Here is a 17,857-nt window from a genome sequence, read left to right on the forward strand (position 1 = left end):
GTTTTATTTTTGACAATTTGAATTTCTGTTGTCCATCTCAACATTTTTGACCAGCTTACAGTTTTGTTCCTTACAACAATAGGGTACTTGCATGGTTTGAGAAAAAAAGTTTTTGATAGTTTATATATATCTTTTATCATAATTATTTTTATTTGATCAATATTTATCAAAAAATTATATTCATTCAACCAAAATACTCTTCAATACTAATCAAACGAGCCCAAGTTCGATGGGATTGCATCGTTCATTTAGTTAGGTAGTTCCTATGGCCATCTTCCCCATCATCAAACCCTGGTTACCATCTAGTAACAAAGTACTCGTCACTTCGAATCTAATGAGCCCAAACTCGTGGGGGTTGCGTCTTTTTTAATTACGGAATTCCTATGGCCATCTTCCCTATTATCAGACACTGGTTACCATCTAGTAACAAAGTACTTGTCAAGACTAATTAAATGAGCCGAAACTGGATGGGGTTGCGTCGTTTTTTATTTACAGAGTTTCTGTGCCCATCTTCTCCATCATCTTTAGGTCAATCGGAGACCGGGAATTGGATCAAATTTAACTTGCAAGATTAAATTACACACAACGGGACAGGTGAAACTAAATAAAAGCTTGTAATTGTAAAATAATGTAAGTATTTAAAAGGTTAATATACAGTATTAACAAATATGTTGCTTCTTGTTACATTTAATAATTTGATAGACTTGAACTATCACAGTTTTATATCCAGAGCATGTATATCTTATAAAAGTTTTTTCCTAATAATTCCAAGATTTCCACAAAAACCTTTTAGTCAAATTAAATCTTATCCAAGTATTTTAGTGACTATGTCTTGTCTCTAATGAATATAAGAAAGGATACAAAAAAACTGTTTAATTTTCAAATTATATTGTCCAAAATTTCTTAGACACATTATTTGGTTTGCTGGTTATATACTACTTTCTTAAACAATCTTAACAGTCTTAGAACAATATTTAAATAAAATATCACAAATTATACAACATGTAAACAATAATGAATTATCATTTAGTCGGTAGATATGTTTCGAGATTTTTCAAGTGTTGATATAGTAGGTCATTTGTTGGTCCCAAGCCAACTAAAATCCAAGCTGTAAAAGCTAGCAGTGACCTCCAAAGTGATAAGTGATTCCATGTACTTACATCACTTTTGGTAATCTGGAAAAAAATAGTGTTACTATTGCTAATTTGTCAGTCTTTCATTAAAATTTTTGTTCAAACTTTCGTATCATTGATTCTTTCAACAGTATGTAGTCACTAATAAATTCAAAATCTGAATTACAACACATAAAATAAGGCGAATACAAAGTTGACTATACTTCATGTATGTATTGTTTCAACAATATCGTTGCATAAAATTATGTATCTTTTCAACAATTTAGCTAGAAAATTCGAGTTTTCTCTATATTAATATACAGAAATGATTCCATATACTGTTTTCTAGTTTGTTGACTATGCACTTTTTTATTGTCTCGATTTATGGACAGCTAAAAAGTTTGCAACAAAAAATGTTTTCACTTGTATTTCCATCTCATTTAATTTTGAAGAAAGTCACTTAACAAGCAGTGGCGTAGCGAGCTTAATTCGCGTCCGGTGTGCAATACCTTTTTAACGCTTTTACCCATTCGAACACAGACAACAAATACATTTTGGTTTGTATGTGATCATCTATTATTGCATAGGTACCTATTATTTATTTTAGATATTTACAAAGATATATTTCGAAAACACGCAGTTTCAAAACAATAAAAAAGTAAAAATAAGTAATAATACTAATTACTTCTTCTTCTTTCTCTTTTTTTATGACTGCATCTTGTTTCATCTACTATTCTGCCTCTTGAGAAGTAGATGTTCAGCTTTGGTGCTATCCCTTGTGAGGTCTGCCGGGTGGTCTCCTTGAAGTTGGTTTTCCATCCTTTACCCATTTAGCCCATCGATTTTCCATCATTTTATCGACGTGGTCTCTCCAATATCGTCTTCTCGATCTCGTGAATCGTACTATATCCAGAATTTCCAGATTTTCGATCGTAGCTGCATTTTTAGCATGTATTTCAATAGAACCCAAAAAATAATCTTTGATGGAAACTTTTCATAGATAAAATCAACATCTACATACCTGACGACATGGGACATTTATTTTCAATGAGAGATATATGATGTATTTGGTTCACCCTCTCAAGAGTCTCGTTTGAGTTGCTTATTAGCACATAAAAGTTTAGCAGCAGTAGGAGTATAACTTGAATCTGGTTTTGCTCCCGAATCTGATTCTACATCTTCATTCTTTTTATAATCTAGATTTCCTTTTCGGACACATATATTTCACAGAAATCAATTATAATAAAAATTATCAAGCAATTTTTTGTTTTGTAGACCATTTGGCGCCCCTTTGTAAGTAGTGCCTAGGGCATGATGCCCCTTCGTGCCGCCTTGCTACGCCACTGCTTACAAACTACCAGATTTTATTTTAGTTATGACCCCTTTTATTGAAATTAGATAACGAGAGATAAAATACTGTTCCTATTAATCTATTACTTACGTTATTTACAAGTGTTTCATTAAAAGTTTGATATGCTAACGTTGCGAACTGGTTGTCGAACTTGAATGTAGCTAGATGAATAATCAAACAAACAGAATACAATAAAACTATTACAGAAATCCTTTTCTGATTCCAACACTCTTTCAGGCAATTTTTTTCAAAGTGAGCAGTGTCAATCCTAAAATAAAAATATGCATTCTATATATGCGTGTAGATAAAATTATGTAACGTAGATGGTCGGTTGGTAGCACTGATTGATGTTTGATAGTTGACTTTGAAAATATTATTTGAACTTAAAAGTTTGCTTGAGTAAAAAAACTCATCCATAAGCGGGATGTTCGGTGAAGAACTTCAATTTACATCACCAGAAGTGCGGAACGTGGCTTCTACCGCCATAAATAATTTACTACCTGTTGAATCAAACAACAATTGTGACAAAGAATATGAAAAATTAATTGATTTATAGGCAATTGCTTTTTTGATGCGACGAGTAAAAGTTATACATGCTCAACTATGCCAAAGGATTATTCCATGTAAAATTCATTATTCGTCAAAATATTATGACTTGTCCAGCTGCTAGAATGAAACTGTTATTCAGGGTCACTAACCTACTATAGAAAATTACCAAAAATCGTTTAAGCATGGAATCAATTCTTGTGCGTGCGAGAATAATGTTATTCTAATACCAAAACAGTGACATAAAACTCTGCCTATTATTGCGTTGGGTAGACTGAGTAGCCCAGTGCTTTCATAACCGGTCCCAAGCCCGGATAGAAGAGGGGGGTTCCAAGTGAGGCCAGCGACTTGCTTGGGCAAAAATTAAAGTGCTCCTAGAATCAATGGCATAGCCTCGGAGTTGACCGGATCCAATGATAACGACCTAGCGGTTAGCATACATTAGACATATGAGCCCTATCCGAGACCAAAAAGAAGGGCAAAGGAAACAGCAAATATGGGAAGTCCATACTGATATAAAGTGGCATCCGGAGCATCCGGAGGCCTACTGCTACATGAGAAATCGATTCAACGAGGAGACAATAGATGAAAGTGGTGGAAAAAATACAACAAATGGTGACTAAACTGAAAAACAGAAAAGCTTAAGGTATTGACGAAATATTAAACTGGATGATCAAGTATGGAGGTACCACGTTATACGAAAAACTACGGACTATTTTCAATAAAATACTTGACACCAAGAGTATACAATCAGAATGGAAAGAAAGTGTTTTGATTCCAATTTTTAAAAAAGGTTTCTTTTTACCAAATTTTTAGCGGAAGAAGTGATGTCATCTGGTATATCTGAGGAACAGCAGAGATTCAGAAAGAACAGGTCTGCTATAGATGATCATTTTGTGACTCGCCAAATTATGGAAAAGGCTATAGAGTTCAATAAGACAGCCTATATGTGCTTCATAGTTCTCACCCAAGCATTTGATAGGGTACGATTGAGGGATGTAACAAATCTACTGAAGAGAAGGAAGATTCACCTGAACATAATAAAAATAATCGAAAACCTGAACACTGAAACTGAGCAGTAGAATACCTGTGACGGCCGGGATCAGATAAAGAGACAACCTCAGCCCGATCTTGCTCAGCATCATAATGGATGAGATTATAAACGAGGTAAAGCAATCTGGAAAAGGATATCGGATGGGAAACAAATAAATAAAAATAGTATGTTATATTGAAGACGCAGTGATCATCTCAGAGGACGAAGATAATTTACAAAGGCTAGGTTTCAACAAATAGCGAAAACTTGTAACATGCAAATATCCCTGAAGAAAACCAAATCTTTTACAGTATCCGAGAAGATGTAAACTCGCAATATACAATCAGAGTGTAGAACAAGTGATGTCATTCAAATATCTAGGAGCGAATATAACAAGTAATAGAAATCTAAAGAATGAATTAACAACTCAAACAACAATGGCATCATTATGACTACCAGGAGCAAAGTCAGAATATACCTGCGTGAAACAAGAGAAATAATGAAATAAGGGAGATTTATGACATCCAGGATGTAGTGAGATGGGCGAGAAATCGGCGAGGGAATGGAGGGGAATGGAGAGGGAATGGAGAGACCACGTGGGCAGAATATCAGATGACAGGTTGGCAAAGATAGCAAAAGAAGAAAAATCGAATACATCCCTACAAGATGGTATTAAAGCTGATCTTCATCATCCCAGCTGCAGCTAGACAACCATTGATGTATATACAGGACGTCAAATATTGGAGGACAACACAATAGATTGCCTTGAAAAATTTGCAGAATTAAAAATAGAAAAAGAAAAAAGCTTTATTTTATGAAATAATCAATAAAAAAAACGAATTGTGATTAGCTAGTTAAGTAAGTTTTTAGATCGCGGAAAATAAAGTGTAACACAATAAGGCTCACGCCTCTCAATAAACCACGACCATTCTAGATCAAGGATTCTCTTACTAAACTAACCCAACCTAACCTGATAAGTTTTCTCCACTTGAAAATGCTTTCAAAACAATTGTAAGAACATGAGATCTATTTATATATAGGAAGAAATTCAAGTGTAAACTACCACTTTTGTGATGTATAGAGAAATTATCTCAACCAAGTAAAGTTGGAGCAAAACAGAGAAGTATAAATTGGACTTACCTGTCAAAAACTGATACAAGACATAAGACACATAAAGCGAAGAACATCCCGACATATATGTCACTATAATAAGCGTAGTGAATTAAAAAACTAGTATCTTGTTGGTTAAAATTGCAAATTATATATAACCAATGTCCTAAGCCTAATCCCCCAAGAAGACCGTGACATAACGTAGAAAAACGTAACCACCATTTTTGAAAACAAATAGAGATTTCTAATGGATAAACTGCGCACCTAAAATAAAAATACTTGTAGATATGAAAAATAATTTTCATAATTTCATTATATTTACTTTTTTCCAAAATTGTCGTCCACGTTGTCTATCGATAGTTGTCTGTGCAATAAAGCGCTTTTAGATCTAGGGGTTACTTCAAATTTGGTTTTCTTCTGTATATACAGTTTATCAGATTTCCTGGGGCTCTTTTTCATTTTATCCGGTTTTGAATTAAATTCAGGAGTAGTTTCGAAAACGTCATCCTGAAGTTCTTCTAAGGCGACTGCGATATCGTTCCGAAGATCGTAATCTTCTTCTCTCTTTTTATGTTTCCCTAAAAATGTTATGAAAACACCAAAGGTTTGATTGCATATTTATTGTGATGTATTAACTTTTAATTTCTATGCAAGTATCTCTAGAAAGTATCATGTTAAAAAGGAATGAGTATTTCTAATGTCAACGTGAAGACAAAAAAGCAATTTCACTATTACTAACAACGAGAAGGCCTTGTTGGGACTAATTGCCTGGGTAATCACTTCATAGTCCCCTTTCTCGGCTATAACAATACAAAACTAGAGAATCCTCAGAAGGTTGCTTGCTTTGTAGCAAAGCTTTTCTGTTAGTTCGTATTCAAGGATTTTCCTACGCTTGTCAGTTGCTTCACCATGACATTAGATATACTATTACCACATACTGACATATACCAGTTAGAACTATTACTTACTCTTAGTATTACTAGAATTTGCTGGAGATACATCTCTTCTTTTCTTTTTACTCTTTTTCTTTTCTTTAGGAATCATCATTTCTCTGCTATCTCCCATTCCCATTTCAGACTCTATGTGTCTTTTCTTCTTTGATTTTGATTTTTTTAGAGAAGAAGTCATTATATCGTCAGGATCTCTTCCACTATGAGCGACTTGTAACGAATTGTACGCGTTCATTTCATCAGTGTCCATTTGGAGGTATTCTTTTCGTTTTTTATAATGCTTTCTTTCTTCCGGACTGAGAAGTTCCAAATTTCCTTTATTCAAAAGAAATTAATTTCACTCTCATTATTAATACAGATATGGATACATTTAAAAAACCTTAATGTTATTTATTAAGACAACGTTCATAAAGCTTGTAAAGAGTACCAGAAAATATCTATTTCAAAATAGATCACCGAACGGATTCCTTAGATGGCCAACATTTCAGCAAAACGTGCTCTTTTTAGGACCTCCTTCACGCTGGAAACCAGCAAGAGTTCTGCAGGTGCCAAACACGCCGGATGCGTTTCAGCAACCGTTCTAAAACTTCCTCGTAACAAGGGGAGTTCACGGTTTGACTCACTTATCGACGGCCGACCAGACGTCGTTTTTTTTGTTGCTAAAATGTTTGAATTCAACATTTCATGCGATTCCATAGCCGCTTTTCTCTATTTGTAGCAGAATTTGATGTTCACTTGTAGCTCGGATTTTTCAATGACAGCCTCATCAAGGCTCCCTTCTAGGTTGCGCTCCTTAACATGTCTCTGGATCGTCATAAGCAAGCGCGTGTGCGTAGCTTAGCCGTTGAGATATTGGACCATCAGCGATCTTTTAGACACACCTCGTATATCATTCTCTTGTTAAAAGTATCATAGGTAAGCCAAATTCAATATTTGTTATAATAATGAAAAAATACGAATTTTTACACAATAGAGACTGGATTCTTCGAAAGTAGAAGTCAATTTACCGAAAATTTATACTTTAAAGGTGACATGTACCAAAAACAGGTTTGTACATCTGTTATTAAAGATGTGAGAATTTTTTGTAAGTATGTTATTATAATTGAAAGAGTCCCTTATTAATTTTATATACTGTTCAATGTATCATCTGAGTATGGAGGGTCAAGGTAGAGAGAACTATTTTATATGAGATTTAGCTTAAAAAGTACTAAATGATAAATTGGCGCTAGTCCTACTACAGTGGCGCCTCTCTAATTTAATGACTTTGGATGGACAATTTCTGAAACACAGAGATTGTTTTCCTTACCTCTACCCTCTACATATCTAAGAAATATTTACCATTTGTGTCATTAAAATAAAAAAATTACTAATTAATTAAATTTATGATACAATTTGAGTGATTTTCTTAGACAATTGAGAAAATTTCACTTGGAAAGGAATTATACTTAACTACTTATTATTTTTCATTATGGATAAGATTATAAAAAATTTCTTGATTTTGACACACTATGTTTTACCGTAGAAAAAAAAAGGGATGGAAAAATTTGATAGATGGCGGTAGCTACGTTGCTTGCATTTATGCTTGGAAACTTATTCTTAGCCTCTCATTTCCAATTATATTTAGTGAGTTTCTGATATAGGATTTAATGTAAAAATTAAACCCGAAATAAATCACGACCATATCATAATAGCTTGTCAGAAATAGATAGTTTGTTGTATAGTGATTAAAAAAATATATTTTGTTTTTCAAATTGCTCAATTTAATTCAGAGATAAAGTTACACTACACAACAAAGTTTCTGAGTTTCCTTAAGACAAATCTTTTATTCAAATTAAAAAATTATACGGTAAAATTGCTAATCAAATTTTCTAGTAATGCTTAATAAATGTTATAAAATGTTTCGTAATTTTTTAAATCTGAATTGAATAAATTGTTGTGCATAAAAACTTCCTATACATTTTTGTAAGATTACCAAAGAAATTTTTGTGTGAGCTTTAGAAGTACATTCAATTTTATATGTACCCTCAGAGACTTATATGTATCAACGAAACAAGGTTAGATTTAGCGCAGAAAACAAAAAAAAAATGTTTAACAAAAGTATTTCAATGGATTAGCTGATCTGGCTAACATTTGGTTCGTTTTTAAACCATAAGTAGGTTCTCCTTAGAATTGCAATTTATGTGAAATTTGAATGGCATTGAACCGATAAGGTTTCAATGACGAGATCTTGCATGAATCGATCATCTGAGCTTCTTCTCTAAATGTTTTCGAAACAAGATATCTTGTGTTATGTATTGCAATAGATATTGCTTGGCGTTACGTTCGGTGGTCTTAACAAAATAGAAATAAAACAAAAAAAGGTTCCTTGAAGATATGTCAAATAAATTTGGAACAAATCTATAAATGTTACTAATAATCTACATCCATCCCTCACCTGGAAAGGTAAAAATATACCGAAATGTACGGAATACTTAGAAAGTCATAACACACAAATAGGGTGAATACAGCTCTGACCAGTACGTGAATACTTGACGTCTGACCTTTTAACCATATTGACACACCTTGAACTTCCAACCTTTCCAAGAACTTATAATTTTTCTCAAATAATTTTGAATGTAAAAAACTAAAATGTTAAATAATACATACCAGACAATTCCTCTGGCATTTTTTCGTCTTCGTAAAAACTTAAACTTTGAGGTCTAGAATCGGTGAAATGAGAATGTCTATTTATATCCCTTTTCATTTCAGTTTCTATTAAGGATAATATTTTCGAATTAATTTGACTTTCACCATCCACCGAGATCTCTCTGCTGGGAGTATGCAAACTTATGTTTTCATTGTTGTCTTCATATTTTGTGTACGTCCTATTTGATTCGGGTTCGGAATTTTGATAATCATCACTATTATTAGTAGAAATAACTGTTTTATGTACTTGCGCTACGATCTGCTCCTTCATTTCTTCTTTGTGTTTACGATTCTTAGCTATAGGAGACAGATTACCATTCATTTTCCACAAATGACGTTTTGTTATATCGATTATACCTGCTCAGACTGTTTTTGTTTGTATTTTCAGCGCGATCCAACATACCAACTAGTCCATGTTTTTCGACCACTCCGGTAAACACACATTGTATTTTTAATATATTCTAATTTATTTAACACAGAAGATGAAGGGTTGTTAATCGTCTCGGAGCTTTTATTAGACGTGAAGACGGGGCGCATTATGTGGGGGTGTAGGGCATTCAACTGGTGTAGGCGATTGCGCATGACTGAACTAGATTTCAAATGCGTGGAAATCTTGTATGTTTTCATGACTACATATATACAGGATATAGTTGTAAGGTTGTAGAAACTAGTAGTCAGAAAATAACGTGCTACACAGAAGATGGTAAGCCAACGTGATTAAGAAATTATACAAAATAAATTTAAAATTGAAATTGAGTCTGACACTTAGACAATGTTTCACCTTTCCAATGTTACTGTACCAGTTAAAGGTTAGACAATCTCTGAGGATGCTTTTGGAAGTGGATATATCAGAAGGTAATTTAAGTTATTTACATGGACAGAATTTTCAAGTGGGTTACTTTGAAGTAACTAAGATAAGAAAAAAAAGTAGAACCCCTGAAACTGAAGTATTCTATCACATTCTACGAAATTAGGAAAAAGTACCCAATCTCAGTATTCAAGTTAAAATTTACGAAAAAAGACGTCTAGGCAGGAAGTTTTATGGTCGGATAATCATCAGCTCATCTAATTCTATTGGCAGTTATTTATATATAAATTGGAAAAATCGTTGCACGTTTTTATTTCTGAGCGAATTTAAATCACAAGAAAAGAAAATGCGTCCAATATTTTTAGAACAGGTTGTGTACATTTGAGTTAGAAACTTCATGTTTCATATTTTTAGAAACGAATCATGCCACCTGGGCTATCGTAACATTGGTACTACATCTTAATGTTAAGGGTACCAATTATTTGGGTAAAGACTTTTCGACTGAAATCTGTATTAGTGGAGTAATTGGTGTTGTTTCTTTAAAGAAGCCGACTGTAATAGCCCGCAAGACAGGTTTACTATTCAAAATTATGCAGGACAAATACGTATGATTTACGTAACACTAGATGCTCTTGTCAACACGAATCAAAACCGCCTTGAATTTTCTGATATAATCTTTGGCTGAGATTAACTTTAAAAATTCAGTTTGTTTTTCTTCTTTATTTCTGGTTTTTGTTAACTGAGTATAATGAGCAACAATATAACGCATTTTTTTGTTACACCAAAGTCATTTTTAACATAAATATCTTTACCTACCACTGTTTGTTCTATAATAATATTTGGCAATGGCCTACATTTCATTTTTCATCTCCACTCTTTGTGTTAAAGTTAAATTCCATTTTATACAAAGAGAGAGAGAGAGAGAGAGAGAGGGAGAGAGAGAGAGGGAGAGAGAGAGAGAAATGCTTTATTGTCAAAAAATTATTACAATTTATAGATAAAAGCTTGTAAAAACTGAGAAACAATCATAAAAACTAATGATTAAAAATACAAATAAAATAAAAGTCGTTTACAGAGTAGAAAGCACTTTCCAGTAAATAATCCATGAAATTATTGCGGAATGCGGGTAAAGATGATATCCATTTGATTTCAATTGGAAAGTGATTGTGCATTTTTTTGCATTGTAAAATATTGAGCCCTTAACTAATTTTGAACGTGGAGTAGGTAGGTAAAGGTCGTGCCCCGCGTTACTTTTTTAAATTGGAGACATCAAGGCAGAAAAATCAATAAATTATGAAAATGTCCATAAGGCGCACGAAATTAACGCAATGATGTGACAAAAATTCTTGAACGTATATTACCAAATAAACAACTATTAGTCGTAATATCACAACATAATTGCGAATTTTGATAATAATACCAGTTATAGCACGTGCGGTCTATTTTGGCTGTAATATCACGATCTAATTAAAGAGTTTCAGATAGACAAGCTAGTAATACTTTTTTCACGAGTAGGACGGTTTGACTTCACGAGTGCGGCAATTCCAACGAGTGAAAAAAATTTACTTTATTCAAGAGTTTCATACAAAATTTTTCCTACGTCCGTAGATTTAAAAAAATTCGACAAAGCTTTTACCAATTTTTATTTTGTAATATGATATTAAAAGGACAACTGTGAGCATTATTAATTTAAAGTGGAGATGAAGTTACATTACTATTGGTACTTGAATTAGCAACATTTAACGAGTTTAAGGAAATGACATCGTATATAATGGATTAGTACTTATTGGATTGTTGGTAGGATCTTGAACATTTAAAATGTTGCTTGAAGTGGAACTAGTTGTTCCCGTTAAATTCCGCGTTCCCGCGAATCTGAATATTAAAGCAACCTGAAAGATGTTACAAATAATATCTAAGCTTGCATTAAAATTTTTTGGTGTTTGCCTTATGCATGAGATAATGATCGTCTGTAGCTTGCAACAGAAACTTATTAATTTCTTCACGGGCAAATGTTTTAGATTCTTTGGGTCTATAGCCAACTAATTTATTTTTCAAATATGCAATGAGCTTCGAGTATTTAGTGATTTCCACGTTGTTATTTACCATTAAGGCGCTTTTCAGTTTTGAATAAGTCGACCAAAGTGTTGAAGACTACCACATTTTGGATTTAGGTTAAAAGTAAACAAGTAACACTCTTTCTGTGAAGCTGTTTATGCCTTTTTTATTACGCCACTCCATAAAAGAATTATATTTCTTTAAATACTGTTCCCTGGATTTCTCAGTGAAAGTGTGCAGTATAAACTTTCTTCACTATTACTCTCCATCACTAATAATGGGTAATATTACACTCCTTTTAATTAGGCACAAAACGGATTTTCTTGAACGAATATCAAGAATTAAAAGTGCGAGAGTTTATCGGAGAAATGAATTGATATGACAAAGAAAGCGTTCATAGCCCACTATTTTGATAAAACAATTTTATAATTGCGTTTAAAAATGATACGTCACGGCGCTTTTTAAACGCAAAAGCGTGAAAAAATGAACCACTATCGTATTTTTTCACACGCTTTTTGACCGATTCAGAAATTACATTCTTTATGAATGCAAATGAATGAAAAAATAACGTGAATATTATAACGGACGTAGAAAATGTATCACAAAAAATATGTTCTGTGGTCATACAAACGAATGAAACAATTTTTTACATCATCGCTGGTTTAATTTTCATACTAATAAATCAGAGCATCCGTGGCAAATGAAAATGCTTTGTAAGTAGATAATTTGTGTATGTTTTTAAAATTATACTGAATTCAGCCAAGTACTAAGTACAAGTTATGGAGGATAGGTAAGGAGAACAATCTGTGTATATGAAAAATTTCCGTCGAAATGTGCTAAATAAGGGCGGTGAGGGCGGTGCCATATGAGCATCAGAGTGAACTCTGCTATAATTTATTTAACTCGGCATACTTCGATTCGTCTACAATTGTTACATTCATACTAAAATCTTTGTGACACCACCGCCTGGAAGGTATTTGACCTGTTATTTATCTTATACAGGTGGATACTTTTTAAACTTTTCTCCCCACACCTTACATATAAGCTACATAGTACAACAATTAGTTGTGTCGTGTTGTATGAATGATATTGAATTATTGAAACAAAATGTGTTCTTGGGGAGAATGACCCAACAATAGCCATGTTTATGAAGACGTATTGAAGAAATGATCTCTTTAAAATATAATGTTTTATTCTTTAATTAAGTTACAAAATCTGCATTGTTATGAAGATATACAAAGAAAAATAATACTCAGTAATCAACATAAAACAATGAAATAATACTTATTGATCACAAAATCATACTAAAATTGAAAAATAAATACTAATATTTACAAAAAGTCACACAAAACATACAATTATTGTTCTGTCTATGCTTATAATATCGACACATTTGTTGATATTTATACCAAACGAATCATTGATAAAACTCAAGTATAAATAAATTTGAATATGCCTTTCTCATAATCAACAATAAATTAAAATTTTAACTTACTCTAGACAATGAGAAAATGTATCCACCTGTTTATTGAGTGATACAATAATATTGAGAATTGGTTATTACGGTGCAAAATTTGTAGTTCTGTCTCACATAACAAGAGCTAATATCCCACTCTGTTCCAAACCAAAGTTTAGTTCAGAGATTCGAGCCCAACATTTGTCGAAGATGGACGATGAAACAGCTTTGCTGCAGAAAACGGATACTTTGAGTCCAACTCTCCCAATAAATTAGTTCATTCACTTCTCCTATTTAAATCTTTTCTGATTAATCAGTATTTGCAGACGTGGACTCTACAGGTGTTATCACAAACGAACTAAATAAGGAATGAAGGTTTTTTTTGTTTTCTGATCGTCATCTTAACAACCAACGTTTTCGGTAAACCAAATTTTTCGAGTTGCTCTTTCGTTTGTATAATTTATAATTGTTTGTTGTAATAAATATTATGAAATATTAAAGCCCCGTTATTGATTTATTTCCACGTGCATAAACAATTGAGAATATGTAATAAATAGACGTAAAAATAATACCTTCAATAAACAACATTATTTACTAAATTCTAATAGTGCATAATAAGTACCAGAAACCAGTCCGAATAAAGAAAATGCACAAATCATGATGTCTTTGACTAATATATAATTAAATTTTCCCCAGTTACCCCAATTTATAATGATATCTAATATAGCAGGTATTAAAAATCCTAAAGTCGACAAAAAAATGGATCCAGCCAAGTCTATTAAAGCGTCTAGATGATGACCGGCAGCTGTAGCTATTGCAACTATGATAATAACAATTATACTCCTGATAATAATTTGTGCGATGTCGTGATTCTTCTCTTGAACTCGAGGTTTAATTTTTCTCCATATTATTTCAGTTGGCACGTAAAATTGAAGCATGAACGTGAAGAATACTGCTAAGGAAATTGATCCTTGAACTATTTGTGCTAACCTGAAACAACATTCGTTTTGAAAAAGTGATCAATTGAATAGTGACGAGAAAGGAATAATTTTGATTTGGGTAACTTGAGTAAATAGAATTTGATTCACTTACACTTCACCTTGGGGAAGATTCTGTGTAATTGTGGCTTGGGTTTCGTCACCAAAAGAATAATAACCAAAACAACCCATAGTAGCAAAGAACATTACAACAACTAGCATACCCAAATTTAAAACACCAGGACATCCTAAGAACTGAGGAGTGACCATTGAATTTTCTACTGGCAATATAGTACCAATACCTGAAAATCAACAAAAAATATTTGTAATTAATTTCTCTCTTTTGAGAAATGTATAAAGTTATCTTTATAAAAAAACAATGTACATGTACAAAGTTAATCAATAGTTTACACGAGAGGAGTACTTCTTATTTTTTTAATAGAACACTATCCAGCTCAATTTCGAATATTTAGCCTCTACTTAAGTTTTCTGTGAGTCGCTAAACTCCAGATCTCATTCCATCTGTTTGATTCTTTCCCTAATGGTCTTGGTGTCTTTGGTTCCTCTTTTTTATTCATTAGTTCTTTTTTAGTCGTTCTTATTATTCTTTTTATTGTTAATGTTTCGGGTCTTGTTTTCATTGCATACGTGGGAATAAGTCTTGTGCAGAGGTATCAAACTCAATTTTGCCGAGGGCCATATATTAAATTTTGAATTCGTAGGTGGGCCAGATTGAGAATAAAAAAATTAACCTAATTAGGGTTATAAAAGTTATAAAGTTATAAAAGATGTTATAAAAGATGTTAGGTAATTATGTTGAGCTTGAGGATCCAGATACCTGACTTCTCTTGTTTTTGACAAGTTCATTGATGTCAGGTATTATATTCGTTGTAGTAATTTTTAAGAATTGATTGAAGATGTTCAGTCGTAAGTCTTATGCGATGTTCTTAGTTATTTTCATGACGGAAAACATCTGCTCACATAAATAGGTGCTACCAAACATGCAGAGAATGCGAGCTGCTTGCTTTTTTAATTCCGGGTAATTATCCAAACTCTTGAAATATTGTGTATAAAATGTAAGGGCGATAATCTCATTATATTTTCAAAATACTGTCCGAATGAAGATCTATCAACTCTATTTGCAAATGAACTGGTGCCTGTGAGGCTTCAAAATTGAATGTATTGTTGTAAATTCATTTTGTCAAAGTCTTCTAAACAGTTGTTAAATTCCGTAATAAAATTTTGCAGAAGCTGGAAATAATCATCCAATTCTTTTTGTTTCACTCTGCCAAATTATTTTAAATGAGGGAAATGGTCCAAAGTTTGATTTTTTACCTGATTTTCTTACAGCCTCAACTTTGTTTCAAAGGCTTGAATATATGAATACATTTGAGAGACAATCATATTTTCACCCTGTAACTTTATACTCAGATCAGTCATTTGTTTATTCATATCTACCCCAAAAAGGCACAATTAATCCACTAGTCATTGTCATAATCAATTAGTTTTCCTTTTTCTAACATGAAAGCTTGAATAGGGTCACATAATGGAAAAAATCTTTCTGAAACTACTCCTCGACTGAGCCAACGAACTTCGGTGAAATAAGGCACATTAAAATATTAAATAAATCTGAACGATTGATCGTATTATCAAAAATATACATTGATAGATATCTTACCTTCCATAGCAAATATGGCAGTACTAACAAATGATGGTATCCCGCTTAAGCTAGTCACCATGTTCCTTTCAGAAAATTTGACATCCGGAATCTGCTTGAATGTGTAATAAAGAGTAATGGCAAATGCAAGTGACATCGTTATATTAGCTATAAATGAGAACGGAACCAAATGCTTCAACTGTCTTACTTGACAAAAAATAATTAGAGGACCAAGAATAATTAGTTTGAAGTATATGCTCCACACCTCTTCACCAGCTGGTTCATAGTACTCTTTCAAAAGCTGAAATAATAGGCAATTTTGAATTAAATTTTGGTTAAAACTTAATTTATTTAATTTCATAGTACTAGAGGCCTTTAAGGCCCATGGCTTATTTATCTTTTCTCATCGGTCTTCCACTGATTTCACAATTCTTCTCCACAGGTTGCGATACTGTACTTTAGCGCTCCAATTTGATTCAATATCTCCAATATCCTTAAAAATTGCATCTAACCATTTTTTCTTTGTTATTCCTCTCCTTATAGTACCTCCTTTTCCTTCTTGAATGACCCTTTTTGCAAAGCTATTCTAGAATGCCCCAAACATCTTACTCTGTGAGTTTTTATGTATCTTGCTATTTGGGCATCTTTACAAAGTCTTCAGTTTTTCGTTAATTCTTTTTCTTCGTAGTCCTTAATTTGTTTTTATCTCCCCATTTTTCTCAACATCTTCCTTTGCCATAAAACCAGGTTTGTTTCTTCAGCCTTTGTTTAAACCCATGTTTCACTTCCGTATGTAACCGTTGGTCGGTATATTTTAACTTTAGCTACTTTACTATATACTACCATAGGAAATACCGTAAACACAGTAAATTTATTAGAGGTTGAAATTGTTTCTTTAATATTAGTATTTTTTTGTTTTTCGACGATATTAAGAGTTTAGGAGGGGTAGTATAAAATATATAAGGTAAGCTTCATCAATGAATGAAAGGTTTACAGAATAAGCTTTCTTTGTGAAGTTATAGAACAGAATCCAGGAATGCTTTTTATTTCATACTGTACCGCAATATGCTACAAAACGTTATCGATTTGAGCACTGAAAAAATATAATAGTTACAAGTATCTTTATCGAACTGAAGGAGTTTGAGTGAAAAATTCAAATTGAAGAAAATTATAGTCACTAAAGTTACTTATAAATGTTAACGACACACCTTCGTGTTTGATTATCTGATACACAGCAATTTACTTATCAAATAACGTATTTTTCAAATTATGTAAAATTTGAAATAATATAAAATAAAATCTTTTATGATGTGCGGCTGTAAAGTATATCAAAGTATTAGTCTGAAATTCTTAACTTAAATTATTAATAAAAGAAAATTGGCCACTGTAGATATACATATCAAACACTAATTAAAGCAGTTTTAGGTTATGTTGGTATGAGATATTCCTATTTGTTTATATTAGATTTCAGTGCTATTTCAAAAGATTTTGAAAAATTAGTGATAATCAAAGACAGGCGTTTTTCTAAACACATTTCAATTTAACTAGCTCATTTTGTCGACTGCACAGAAGAATTCTTTTATTAGTAAATAGATCGCAGAAATTATTCTTGGTATTTAGTTAGTACACATATAGTCCTTTTTTAAATACAAATTGTTAATGAGTTTCCAATTAAAATGAATAAAGATGTGACTAACGAAACCAGTAAAGCTGGTATTTGTTGTTAATACAAATCAATATTACTTACTTTTTGTAATGATTCTGAAATAAATACAATATATACAGCAGTTCCAGCGGCATAAGTTAACGCCAATGATATGTCCGAGAAATTTCTATAACAAAATAGAGGGTTTGAAAATTATTTATATTTAAAATGCGTTGCAATTGAGTTTGAAAAAAAGTATTACCAAGCAAAAAAGAAATAATAGGAATACAATAAGTGACAATAATATACACTCCAGTAACTCGGCAAAATCATTATAGAGTAATATGGATACGAAATAAATTAGACATGAGCCTCAATATTATTGATTATATAATTTTTTATATTATTTAAATTGCTTATTCAAATACTGTTAACATTTTCACTACTGTAAAAAAAGAGCTAGAAAAATAGT

General features: G+C 32.3%; 2 protein-coding genes across 2 annotated transcripts in view; both read right to left on the reverse strand.

The window, feature by feature from the left end:
• Window positions 1-871: 871 nt before the first annotated feature.
• LOC130443779 (uncharacterized) lies at window positions 872-9,325 on the reverse strand. Its single transcript, XM_056778605.1, has 6 exons — window positions 8,749-9,325; window positions 6,121-6,417; window positions 5,475-5,730; window positions 5,183-5,416; window positions 2,554-2,731; window positions 872-1,175 (listed from the first exon to the last, which is right to left on the reverse strand). The coding sequence occupies exons 1-6, from the start codon at window positions 9,107-9,109 to the stop codon at window positions 1,023-1,025; spliced, it is 1,479 nt and encodes a 492-aa protein (XP_056634583.1). The 5' UTR covers window positions 9,110-9,325; the 3' UTR covers window positions 872-1,022.
• A 3,443-nt stretch (window positions 9,326-12,768) lies between these two features.
• The window catches only part of LOC130441107 (proton-coupled amino acid transporter-like protein CG1139), a 28,840-nt gene continuing 23,751 nt past the window's right edge, over window positions 12,769-17,857 (reverse strand). The window contains exons 6-9 of the mRNA XM_056774641.1: window positions 17,488-17,572; window positions 15,762-16,041; window positions 14,199-14,385; window positions 12,769-14,096 (exon numbers count right to left, since the gene is read on the reverse strand). Of these exons, the coding sequence (XP_056630619.1) occupies window positions 13,694-14,096; window positions 14,199-14,385; window positions 15,762-16,041; window positions 17,488-17,572 (955 nt within the window). The 3' untranslated portion in view covers window positions 12,769-13,693. The remainder of the gene's footprint in view (window positions 14,097-14,198; window positions 14,386-15,761; window positions 16,042-17,487; window positions 17,573-17,857) is intronic.

Source organism: Diorhabda sublineata, chromosome 1 (genome assembly GCF_026230105.1).
Source record: "Diorhabda sublineata isolate icDioSubl1.1 chromosome 1, icDioSubl1.1, whole genome shotgun sequence".
Classification (NCBI taxonomy): Eukaryota; Metazoa; Arthropoda; class Insecta; order Coleoptera; family Chrysomelidae; genus Diorhabda; species Diorhabda sublineata.